Genomic DNA, 13,641 nt, shown 5'->3' with positions numbered 1-13,641 from the left:
TAAAAGGAAAAAAAGTGTTGCAAATCTTTAAATTTAAATACATACAAACATAAAATTAGGTTCAGATTCTTCATATGTTGAGTTTTCACTTAAAACAAAATTCAATTTTTTTTAAAATTTTTATTTAATTTATTTTTTAAATTTACATCCAAGTTAGCATATAGTGCAACAATGATTTCAGGAGTCGATTCCTTAATGCCCCTTACCCATTTAGCCCATCTCCCCTCTCACAAACCCTCCAGTAACCCTCTGTTTGTTCTCCATATTTAAGAGTCTCTTGTGTTTTTGTCACCCTCCCTGTTTTTATATTCTTTTTGCTTCCCTTCCCTTATGTTCATCCGTAAACCAAATTCAATTTATAACTGAGGTGCAAATCAAAATAAAGTGCTCAGATTTGGATTGTAAAATCAGTACGTTAATTTAATCTGATGCATGATACTGTTTTGCCGAAGTTGTTCTCACCACCACCGTCTGCATGTAGTGCGGGCTCCTTGAGTGCCTATTCCTTTTGAAATCAGCACGAAGAAAGCAACAGTGTTGCCCTTGTGCATCTCTATGCTCTATTTGAACTACCTTGCAACTTTTGTTGATGTAGCTGACTATGACATCATCTGGTGTAATTGAGCTTTGAAGTCTTTTTCTCTTTTATTATCAGCCAGTGGCAACTGTAGCAGCCTTCCGTGGTGCCAGCATAATAGTAAACACAAACACCAGTGCCAGGACTAAAATCTCATGGCGGCTCTCCATTATGCGGAGGTGGTCCTTACACCAGACGTGCTCATGCGTACATTTTGCACTACCATTAACTTTAAACACAGCATTAACTTTCCTGTAGAACAGTTAATTCCCGCCTTTTGAATCCAAGAGCATCTAGGGATCTGGGTGTCCAAGTTTAAGAATTAACTCGTTTTAGATGTTGAAGTCACACTTTAGAAATGCTAATGTAATGTGAAAATTGGAACTTTAGCTACTGACTTGTTATATTTTTGTTCCAGTTAGTCTATCAAGTAAAAAAGAAACATGGACTAGGTTTCTTAGGGAATGGTACACAGGAATGGCAATTTCCCATACGAGGAAAAGAATCTGAATCTCTCTGGTACAGAGGGTGGGGTCACTGGGGATTGCAGGTTAGGTACAGGGAAAACCGAAGACCCTAATATTACTATTACGTTTAAATCTTGCTGAAATCTTGAGTGAAAAAAAATCTTCAAAAATTAAGTGCAAAATAAAGATTTCCATTGGTCTGAACTCTAAGGTGAATTTACTGCAAATTTGGAATCCTGCATCATTGACTGCAGTTCTGTCCCCTTCTTCCTCACCACCTCTGTGGCTTAGGAAGACCCCAACTTACTCCATAATGGCTGTTTCTTCTAAAGATCGGTGTAGGAAGTCTGAGGTTATACATGCTGATGATCTGAGTTAATTTGATAAAACCCGAAAGGTCTTGAGAAATTGTCTTAGTGCTAAGGGTCACACCTGTCCCTTTTGAGTGAGTTGCTAACATGGGTCAGTCCATATTGGATCAGCTCTGCCACTCATTAACCAGGTGAAATTGGGCAGATTTCAACCATTAGGCTTATTTGTGAATAGTAGCTACTGTCTGGGGGTGTTAAGAGTTAAAAGAGAAAAATAATCTGTGTATAAATTACTCCTTGGTATATTATAAATGGTAAATATTGGTACCATTTTTTGCTCCAAAAGCAATCTGTGTTAGAAATAACTGAGAGGAGGGGCGCCTGGGTGGCTCAGTCGGTTAAGCGTCCAACTTCGGCTCAGGTCGTGATCTCAGGGTTTGTGAGTTCGAGCCCTGTGTCAGGCTCTGTGCTGACAGCTCAGGGCCTGGAGCCTGCTTTGGATTCTGTGTCTCCCTCTCTCTTTGCCCCTTTCCCACTCATACTCTGTCTCTCAAAAATAGAGAAACACTAAAAAAAATAAAAAAAAATAATAATAATAATAAACCCTGACAGCTGAGAGGAACATGAAAAGTAGGCAATACTGAATTGACTTTTGAAAGAAAATCAAAATGTTTATTGTATACATAATGTTTAAAATATTATGTCTACTTTAGTATCAGCCTTAAGGGACCCTCCACCATTTCCACCTGAAAGGTGAGATACTGAGAAGTTGTCGCAGCCTGGGAGCCTCAGAAAACAGTGCTGTGTCCACGTCCACAATGGACGTTCCAGAATTCTTTGCCATAAAACAGTGATGTGCAGTGGTCTCAACTTAGAAAATACTGAGATCAGAGTTAGCAAATTCCTGCTTTATGATAGTAACTAAAAGCTTTTAGAGACACACACATTTTTTTTTTTAAACCACACTGTATTTAAAGGTGAATGGGCTGTGCTGAAAAATAAGATTTGCTGATTATGTATTTCTCCATAGAGTCAGTTTTGCATGGTTTATTTTTACTTATGGTTTTTGCAGTTTCATTTTATTTCCCTTTTTATGAAGAAAATTGCATAAGCAAATCAAGTGAAAAGAAACTGACTTTACTTGTATCTTAATAGATAAAAGCATAATTACTATCAAACATTTTTTTAAGACTGTGTTTCTGGCACCAACAAAAGAATTGTGAATTTTCTTTTGGCTGAAGAACTTCGGCTAAAGTTGGTCTTAAAGGCTTGCATTCTAAATCTCTCTCTCTCTCTCTCTCTCTCTCTTTTTGAGAGAGAGATAGAGGGAGGGGCAGAGAGAGAGAGGGAGAGAGAGAATCCCAAGCAGGCTCTGCACTCACAGTGCAGAGTCTGGTGCGGGGCTCGATCCCAAGAATCACGAGATCATGACCTGGGGCAAAATCAAGAATTGGATGCTTACCCGACTGAGCTGTCCAGGAACCCCTAAATTTCTTTAAAAGAACATCCTTTTATCATTTATGTTATTAATCCTATCACAGTAATTAATGAGTTATTAACTAAAATGGCAGTCAAATCATAGAAATTTTCTGTATAATGCTTTCCTACATTTGGAGACATCTTGTATGATTCTAAATTAGAATCTCACCAATTACTGTGCATTTATTTTCCTTTGAGAAATACATGCTGTACGTAATACAGAAATCTCGTATTAAATCACCTTGGAACTGTGATAACAGACTTACTTTGGATTGACAGAATCATGCAGACATTTGTTACACAGCAGTGGAAACAGAGCAAAGAAAAATCCAATTGCCTGCACAGTAAGAAGCTGTCTGACAAGAAGGTGAAGTCCCCCCTGCATTTATTTACTACCTTGCGCAGGTAGGTAACAGATGACTTCACCATGGTCTTAACTGAATTCTGGGCGTGTGATGCTCCATGATTATTGTACTTCAAGCATTCTTTGTATAGCTGTGGCGTCTGTTTATTTTCTGTGTGACTTCAGAGTACAGACTGTTACATCCGTTCCATCAAAAACATATATTCATTTCTACATTTAGAGTTTTTGTTCTCTTAATGTGAGTTAAATATACTAAAGTGGCATTCTTCGTTTTCTAGTCACATAGAGTTTTCTGTACCAAAATTGCTTCTGTATAGAGCTCTGAGATAGATAGGAGGGGGAAAAAAAAAACCCTGATAATCTTGTTTTGCTTTCCAGGAAAAAATATAATTCAGTTCAGTCCACGTGATCCCTCTACACATACTGTTGGTTTCAGTTTGAGCTGGATGGGCTGTATTTAAAGCAAGGCGGTGTTGGTAGCAGAGTTGAGGTGATAAAGCCTCACAGGTCTTTTCCATGGTGTGTTTTACTCGTGATTTGCCCTGTACTAATTGTTGTTCAATTTTGAAGGTCGCCAAGTTATCCTCCCCCTGGTTGTGGTAAAAGCAAATCCAAGCTTAAATCTGAGCAAGATGGAATCTCCAAAACACATAAGCTGCTGCGGAGGACTTGTTCCAGTACGGTCAAGGCTGACGACGTGTGCTCCAGCAAGTCGCACAGGACCTTTGGTCGCTCCCTGTCCAGCGACCCCAGGGCTGAGCAGGCGGTGGCGACAATTAAGTCACACAAACTCTTGAACCGGCCCTGCCCTGCAGCTGTCAAGCAAGAGGACTGCCTGGCGCTGAAGTCGCATAAACTGTTGACTCGGTCTTGTTCTGGAGATCCGCGATGCGAGCACAACGCCAACCTGAAGCCCCACAAACTGTTGAGCAGGTCTTACTCCAGTAATCTCAGAATGGAAGAGTTGTACGGACTGAAAAACCACAAATTGCTCAGCAAGTCTTACTCCAGCGCTCCCAAGTCATCCAAGACGGAGCTTTTCAAGGAACCTAACGCAGAGGGCAGGAGGCTCTCTCTTACCTCAGGGCTTATTGGTATCTTAACACCCTCTTCGTCGTCATCTTCCCAGCCTGCTGTGCGTAAATACTTTCATCTTCAGTTCGTAAACGTTAGCTAGGGTGCAGGAGAGATTTTTGTTTTTGTAAGATCTGGTAGAGGAAAGAAGATGTTTTGTCGTTCTTTTTTTTTTTTTTTTTTTTTTTTTTTTTTTTTTTTTTTTTTAATTTCCTCCTTTTCCTTTTTGGAAATCATTTGGCATACCAGACACGTGCAACTGGTGCTGGAATGTTCGTTTTGATTCTGAAAAAATAAATGTAGCTGTTGATTTAAGGTCTAGTCCAAATTCCTATTATGGTCATGAATGCTGCTAAAAATGGAAGGAAGCCCGTTGGATCCACAAAGCCTATCCTTTTAAGCAAACATAGCATTTTAATGTTTTATCAAGTAGGTTTATCTGTTCTCTCATTTTCTTACATAAGTGATGGAGGACAGAGTTTGACTAATAATTAAATTCAGAGTAGTGTCCTTCCTGTTATATATAATATATAACATATTATATAATTATATAGTATATAATAGTATATAATATATTTATATTTAAATTATTTGTATATAAGTAAATTTGCATATATATATAAATATTATAGGGATATAAATATATATATTAGGAAAACTTCACCTGTGAATCGTAACTTCTAAAGAAAAGAAACACTTGCATCCGTATCCCAGAGCTTCACTTAAAGCTGCTCTCAGTGTCTGCTTTGTAAAACTGAAGTCACTTTATCCTGAAGTTTTTCTGGGGGAGATGGGGCCAGAAGGTAACTGTATTAACACTTAAGCCCTTTGGTGTGGAATTTATTGGGAGTCAGTCTTACATGAAATTTACCTCTAGAGTGATCAACATTACAGCTGATTTCAGATAAAGAAACAAACCTATTTTATGTATATTAATTACATAACATAGTTGATTAAAAATGTTTTCTTTTAGTAAACATGTGTGTATGTTGGGGCAAGGGTATATCTAACTCTTAACCATTAATATGGATACAGCTAGCCATAGATGAAATTGAAAACAAATAAGATACGTTTTCAGAAAGTTGTGCTGCTCTCATATAGATTTATTTCTAAAATTACATTGTAACTTATACCGTAAAATTATATTTGTGTTAAGAAAATGTATTTAAGTATGCTGATAATTTTAGGTGGACATCCTTAAAAGCCCATTTCTTTTTTTTTTTTTTTCATTTTTTTTTTCAACGTTTTTATTTATTTTTGGGACAGAGAGAGACAGAGCATGAATGGGGGAGGGGCAGAGAGAGAGGGAGACACAGAATCGGAAACAGGCTCCAGGCTCCGAGCCATCAGCCCAGAGCCTGATGCAGGGCTCGAACTCACGGACCGTGAGATCGTGACCTGGCTGAAGTCGGACGCTTAATCGACTGCGCCACCCAGGCGCCCCTAAAAGCCCATTTCTTAACAGAAGTAGACAGTAAGGGCATATAGAAAATAATGTCAGAGTGGTGCATACTAGAAAGTTTCTTCCCATGGTAGTTTCACCTAAGAAAGAGAATTTCACATATTCTGTAAAAGAAAATGTCTTCCTGTCTTCCTGTATGATTAAGCCTAATACAGTACAATAGTTTAATGTTGTACCCCTTCAGCAACTGTCTAATTTTTCCTTGGAAGAATAATTCTCATTGTAAAATGAGATTAAAGTAGTCTAAATGAGGAGGTGGGAGCATTTGACGATGAGTACCAGAGGAAACGAGCTTTTGTGTACATTTAAAAATACCATTTTTACTAGAGATCAGAAATTAAGAATACTATTCATTTGGCTTAGACAAGACTTGCAGTAGTAATGGCAGAAAGTATATTATAATAAAGAAATCCTAAAGTCTTGATGTCGTAATCACTGATTTAATTCCTGTAACAGGTGATCTTAGATAACACTTGTATACACTGTTGCAAAAAGTCAAAGGCGTAATTTATATATGCTCCAAGTTAAAGAATTATTTTCTTCTTTTACTTTTCTTTTTATAGCCAAATGGTGCCAAATGCATTCCAATACGAGATCGTGGCTTCCTAGTGCAGGTAGGAGCCAAGCCATCCATTGCAGAAATATTTTAGCTTTTGATGGGTTTCCAAATTATTTATGAACTTGACTTCATTATTTCTCTTTATTGTTTTATCCAGACAATTGAGTTTGCTGAGCAGCGGATCCCTGTATTGAATGAATACTGTGTGGTTTGTGATGAGCCACACGTGTTTCAAAATGGCCCCATGCTTAGGGTAAGTTCTCATTGATAGAATACCATTGTTGATACAGAATATAAATGAAAAAAAGTTGAGACATAAAAATAAATAAGTAAATAACTTTATTTATAGCAAATGCTCTCCTACTGAGGAAATTATTTAATACACATAATGGTATAATTTTGAACAAGTGAATCACTATTTCTGAAGGAGTCTGTGAAACAGCAAGTAGTTTCATATTAGTAAAATAATTCTTACTGTATTTCTTATATGTGCCTATCTATCATCTTTCTTTCCTTCCATCTATTTTTTATCTATCTGTATCTTTATTAATATCAATAGACATAGATCTAGATGGATAGAGAGATACATATAGATACAGGTGTATATATACAGGTGTATATATACAGGGGTAAGTTTGAAAACAGTGTTTCTTCAAACCACACAATTTCAAGATGCTTGAAGGGTAGAAGTTAGGAGAGGTATGCAGTAGTATGCATAGAGTCAGAATAAAGATTTCAAGAAATGCCAGATCACTGACACATTTGGGGTGTTATTGAAGGAGTATAGAAATAAGAATCAATGTGCGTATGTGCATTTTGGGAGGAATTATCCAATCTCAACTGTTTTTGTTTTTTTTTTTTGCAATTTTTAAATTGAGATAAAATCATATAACATGCAATTCACTATTTTAATGTATACAGTTCAGTAGGTTTTGGTGTGTTCACATGTGTTGTGCAGCTATTATCACTGTCTAATTCCAGAACATTCCATTCCCCCCCCCCACAAAAGAAATCCGTAACTGTTAGCTGTCATTCCGAATTTTTTACTCCCCTCCTCCCCTGACAACTGTTAAACTATTTTCTGTTCCTATGAATTTGCCTCCTCTGGACATTTCATATAAATGGAACCATACATTATGTGGCCTTTTGTTTTTGTCTTCTTTCACTTAATATAATGCTTTCAAGATTCATCCATGTAGTGTGTATCAATACTATATTTCTTTTTATGGTGTAATAATTTTACATTGTATGGATGTATGACATTTAATGGATATCATTAAATGATCTTTTCATCATTTCATGGAATTGCTGGGATATCTGTTAATTCTGACTGTTTGAGGGACTGCCAAACTATTTTTGACAGTGGCTATACCATTTGTATTTCCACCAGCGGTATAAGGTGGCTCCAGTTTCTCCACATCTTCTCCAGCACTTGCGATTCTCCTTTTTAATCCCCCCTAATAGCCATGAAGTGGTGCGTGAAGTGGTATCTCATTGTGGTTTGGATTTGCGCTTTCCCTAATGATTAGTGATTTCAAGCATCTTTTCTTGTGCTTATTGGCCATTTATACATCTTTTTGGAGAAATGTCTGTTTATATCTGTCACCCATTTTTAATTGGACTATTTCTTTTTTGTTGTTGTTTTTAGAGTTCTTTTTTATTTTTAAAATTTATTGATTTATTTTGAGAGAGAGAGAGCATGCAGTCATTCAGGAGAGGAGCAGAGAGAGAGAGGGAGAGAGAGAATCAATCCCACGCGAGCTCCATGCTCTGCGTGAAGCCCAACGCAGGGCTCAATCCCATGACCGTGAGATCCAGAGCTGAAATCCAGAGTCAGAATTCAACCAACTGAGCCATCCAGGCGCTTTAAGAGTTCTTTGTATATTCTGAATACTAGATTTTTGTTAGATATGTGATTTGAAGATATTTTCTCCTATTTTATGGGTTTCCTTTTCACTTTCTTGATAGTGTCCTGTGACACACAAAAATTTTTAATTTTTATGTAGTCCATATTTATCAATTGAACTGTTGCCTAATTCCTTTTAAGTGTTTTATAGTTTCTATGTTACAGTTAAGTCATTGATCCTGTTTGAGTTAATTTTTGTGTGTCGTGAGATTGGATTTTAACTTCATGCTTTTGTATGTAGTATCCAAATGCCTCCACACAGTTTGTGGAAAAGACCTTCTTTCGCCATTGAATGATATTGACACCCTTGTGAAAATCATTTCACTGTAGATGTATTGGTCTCTTGTTGGACTCTTAATTTTATTCCACTGACTTGTATGTGTGTCCTTGCACCTGTACTACACTATCTTGTTTACTGTAGCTTTGCATTAAGTTTGTCAGCAAGAAGTACGAGTCCTCCAACTTTGTATTTCTTTTATAAAATTGGATTTCACTATTTGGAGTCCCTTGCATTTCTGTATGAATTCTAAGGTCAGCTTGTCCATCTCTGCCAAAAAAGGCAGTTGGAATGGCTTTGCACTGGCTCTGTAGGTCAATTTGGGAAGTATTCCTGAGTTAACAAAAATTGTAACCCTTCCAGTCCATAAGGAACACAGGAAATTTTTCCATTTATTTAAATTATACCCTATTTTGTAGTTTTCAGTGTTCGGGTCTTGCACAACCTTGGATAAGTTTATTTTTAAGTTAGTTCATTCTTTGTGATGCTCTTGCACTTCTCATCAACATTGTGCTAGAGGTTATAGCCAGGGCCGTTAGGTAAGCAAAATTATTCCAAGGTATCCAGGCTGTAAAGGAAGAACAAAAATGATCTCTGTTTGCGGATGACATGAGCGCTGTGTGCTAGGCACTGTGTGTACATATTTTGCATATTGCTTCCTTATTTGATTTTCACAGAACTCTTGTGGTTTGTGTATTTTTGTGCTCATGGTACAAATAAGGGGATTAAGATTGAAGGAGGTTAAGCAGTTTGTTCAGCATCACTCAGCAAGTATGGGTAAAAGCTGGACTTTGAACCTGCTTCTGCCTCATTTCAAAACTGCATCATAAATGCTTAATGAAAACTTCCTAAGTATAAGGCACCATGCTAGATTCTGCTGTACTTTTTAAGAGAAATTTGTCCTGTTCTTGGGAATATGTTTGAAAAGACAAATTACAAAACGTAGAAAGAGACAATTCTATTAGAACTTGTTTGCATTTCAAGATTTAGACTCTAAAAAAACATAGAATAGCCATTTATGATCATAATCATCTGTCAAATTGTATGATATATTTGTTTTATTTTACTTATTTATGGGAAACCTATATAAAAAGTTTTTCTTGCTACTCATACACTATTTTTTATCAGTTAGCTTTTCTCTTGAAGAGATACAATGTTATTCTGAAACCTAAAATTAACTAAATTAGCATTTGTTTATTAAATATTTGTGCAAGTTTGTTATTTTTGTATGATACATGGAAATGTGTAGTTACAACGAAAATAAGGAGAATGCTTTGGTCACGTTAGTTTATCCCATTCAGGAGGTCCATTTTTACTTTGTTAATGTTCCTCTGTGGATCCTGGTCTATTGCTTGATCTAGGACAATGCAATCTTCACTCCAGAAGATAATAGTAATGTTATTAATGGCACATGCTTTTGAGTGCTTTTTATGTGATCGTGTGTTGAATGTGTTTTACATGGATTATTTAATTGAATCCTCATCATAACCCTATGAGGTGGGTATTATTATTACCCCTGCTTCACAGATGAAGAAACCAGTAATTTATTTAATATCAACACTGCTGGTAAGTGATATACACAAGTTTCGAGCCCTGGGACAATGGCACCAAGCCATGGTTCTTAACCGTAATGCTATTCTTGACTCACGTATTTGAACTGACTACTTTTACATCCTGGAAATTTACTACACATTTCACTGGAAGTTTGCTCTTTATGGTTCAGTTAATGGCAGCTCATTCCTATAGTAAGTGAGAGAAATATCCTAATTGCTATTGGTATTTTCTGCACCTTGCTCCCAGTTTTGTTTTACCTATTTTATTCTGCACCAGTGAAGTTGGCTGTTTCTTTGTAGAAGTGGAAGGGCTTTGGAAATAACGATGTTTTCTAAATAAGTATAGCTAGCTATCAGCTGGTTTTCTTTTGCTGTGATTCAGACTGATACTAAGGAAATCAGAAAACTTACTTGGGTTTTTTAAATAGTTAGATAAATGACAGATGAAATCAGGTCAGGAAATGAAAGTCAAAGGAATATCTGATCTTCAAAGGAAGAGAAGTAAACAGAAAGAACTGCCTCTTGATTGTTTGAAAACAGATGTTGAACCTCAATCAGGCATCCTCATTTATTCTGTATCTTTCTTATATTTACATTGCAGTATGTTCTACTGTAATTTTAATAGAAATGTGTAAAATTATTACAAATAAAATTTCTTATGGGGTATAAATTGTTAAAATGACTCATTGACCATTTATTCAGCTTAAAGGACGCATTACAAGCTGCAGTGGCTCCCAGAGATGTAAAGAGGATAAGTTATATCCCATTTGGTGATGAAACAGGTTAGATAAAACTCAGGCTTCCGTAGAATTCTGTGCCTAATGTTCATTATGTTTGTTAGACTTTTCTCTTTCCGAAGCCAAACTGTGTCTTATATTTTTTCTCTTTTCTCTAAGCATGATTATTTATCGGATTATATAAGTCCTCTTTTACTACTATTCCCCAGAAGTCCTAACATTTCGGTCACTATTTGTACTGTTCTGTCACTTTACTCAGAGGTCTGGGTAAGCATGTCATACCTTCTGCAACACAGGTAACTACACTGTTTACTTATTTAGAAATACCACAAGGCTCCACTTAACGCTTTTGTTCACAAAGGTTATAAATATCACTCCCAGGCATGAGACCTGACTTGTAATACTTTGAATCTGCTTAAAATTCATATTAACATCACAAGGACTGTCTAGTCCTAGATTTTCCTGGGTTTTTCCATTTGGCAATGCAGATTGGATTATGATCAGAAAACCCAACCCAAACCAAATCATTGGTTCTCTACATTTTGAAATCAATTGCAATGTTAATGCAGCAAACTGGGAGATGCTTTAAAATGCTTTAAAAACACTTCATCAAGAGTTTTTGGAAAATGCGAAAACAAGAACTTACTGCCAGCCTCACCAGTGTTTTATCAGCCTCTAACTTCCCAGTGCCCTTGTCTTTTTGTTATACTCACTCTGAACACCATGAATCAGTGCAACTGTTGGTCTTCTTTGAACCCTGCATAAGGGCTGCTGAACCCGGTGGGAAAAAACCACGTACGTGGTTGTGTGGGTTAGTGTCCCTACAGTTAGAAGTTTTTATCACTGGTACTTGGCAATCATTCTGTGCGTCCCTGCTACTAGACTTTCCCATTTCCCTGATCAACATGGGATATGAAAAGTAGGATCTCATTCTCTTCTCCTGTCATGTGAAAACGTTCCACATTGCTTGCTCTGGATGGACTGATTGGGCCCGAGATCCCGCTTCATTATTCGAGAACAACGCCCAATCCTGTTAAAGCAAAGTCAGCTGAGAAACCCGACAATCTGTATTTTTGTGTATCCAGCCTTGCTGTGGACCTTAGACAAATGTTTGTAGCTTAAGTTCTTATTTTCAGAATGAATGAAAAAGCACATCCTGTTCCCTCCTCACCCCATCCTCCCCTCCCCCGCTCCATGTCTCAGAAATAAGATTTCAAGTTTTGAAATACAACCTAAGATAAATAACAATTATACCAAAAAAACCCTTTAATTCAGAAATATGACTTTTTTTAACATCCAAATTGAGTAGAAGAAATTGATTTTAAAGCTCAAACAACAACTTAAGTTATATGAGACAGTGGAGAAGCTTAAACATGCATGGGCCTATCTTACTATAAATCTGTCTTGATCTCTGTGGGATCCCTGTCTTTCTTAATGGACAGTACCTCACCCCCCCAGCCCCCCACCCCGCCTTGGAATGTGTCTCTCTTCCAAACCATGAAAAGAACCTGAAGCATAAACTATAAAGTCAGAAATACAAAGAGCTGAAGGCTTGTAGGTTTTGAGTTTCCAGTAGATATTCTTCATTATTCTCATATGTGTTCAATACTAGTTTTTTAATTTTGAATTTTTATTTGCGCTGCTCATTTCTTTTTTAGCAAGAACAGTTTTAACAATAAGTTAAGGGTTTGGATAAACTATGGATATAAAAATAAAAACACTACTTCATAATAAGCCTCAATGAAAATTTTCATTAAAAACCTATTTTTGTACACACACTGGGTTACAACACACAGAAGACACGGCTTATCCAAGTTCCCTAATGCTGTTAATAGTGAAACAGCTCTGTATACCTCATGGGGAGTTTATGAACCTTATCTTACTTGGTTCTCTTTCTCGGTCCTCTGCTCTACTTGATGCGCTAGGTGTGATTTTTTTTTTTTTTTTAAATCCCCGTTTACAGATAGGAACACTGAACTGTGCACATGTGCCTCAACTGGAATAGTAACCAGTTTCTGGTTACTGTTCTGTATATTGGGCTTACATGAAAACCTTTGTTTAAACAGAAAGAGGATGGCAAAAAAGGGTTTGAAAACCACTCACCAACACCATGCCAAGTATAAATACGTAGCTAGATTCTCTTGAGGTTTATCATTTCTATTTTCAGTGGGAAGTGATTTAAATTCATTGAAAACACAAAGTTTCTACAATGCAGTTAGGTTCTAAAATATTCTTTAGGGCTTAACCATTCTTGAAATATGTTTTCACTGCTCACATTTAAATTGTTTTGATTCAAACAAAATTTAAAATGTATGTTAAAAACTTCTAAAATAAATCTCAGGGACACATAAAGTTCTCCATGTGTTTAAATGGTGCGTAATGAATATTATATTGCAAAAAAAATTATGTATGTGCAATGGCAAGAAGGACTTGGCATGGTTTTATAGTTTAAATTATAAGAACTAACTGCTGGAGGGCAATATAATAACATGAAGAATAGGCAATATTTTGCAATTGGAAACTTATTGATTGTAAACTCAAAAATAAACTCATAAATGTTGTACACATTTGGTTATGTTTAGGCTTATACACTTTGTATTAAAGTGTATGTGTAGTAATAGCTATTAAATGATCATGTTCTATTTTTTTAAATATATTTTTGTAAATTTGGGGGCTCATTCATTCATTCATTCATTTAAGTAATCTCTAAACTCAGTGTGGGGCTTGAACGCACAACTTCGAGATCAAGAGTTGCATCCTCTACTGACTGAGCCAGCCAGATGCCCCAACTATGTTCTATTTTTAATTAATGCTAGAGTTTTTTGTATAAATAGTATAGTAATAGAATTTGTTGGGGGCAGGGGATTAGCTGAGA

At 36.4% G+C, this 13,641-nt stretch overlaps 1 protein-coding gene across 1 annotated transcript in view; it reads left to right on the top strand.

The window, feature by feature from the left end:
* PARP8 (poly(ADP-ribose) polymerase family member 8) overlaps window positions 1-13,641 on the top strand; it is a 178,806-nt gene that overhangs the window by 127,344 nt on the left and 37,821 nt on the right. The window contains exons 12-15 of the mRNA XM_047092789.1: window positions 3,114-3,239; window positions 3,769-4,333; window positions 6,298-6,348; window positions 6,451-6,546. Of these exons, the coding sequence (XP_046948745.1) occupies window positions 3,114-3,239; window positions 3,769-4,333; window positions 6,298-6,348; window positions 6,451-6,546 (838 nt within the window). The remainder of the gene's footprint in view (window positions 1-3,113; window positions 3,240-3,768; window positions 4,334-6,297; window positions 6,349-6,450; window positions 6,547-13,641) is intronic.

The sequence above is a fragment of the Lynx rufus genome, unplaced genomic scaffold (assembly GCF_022079265.1).
Source record: "Lynx rufus isolate CCGP_SWC_20201006 ecotype Redwood Valley unplaced genomic scaffold, mLynRuf1.p SCAF_1, whole genome shotgun sequence".
Lineage (NCBI taxonomy): Eukaryota > Metazoa > Chordata > Mammalia > Carnivora > Felidae > Lynx > Lynx rufus.
The sequence above is the reverse complement of the archived record's forward strand: the minus strand, read 5'-3'. Positions and strand labels throughout refer to the sequence as shown.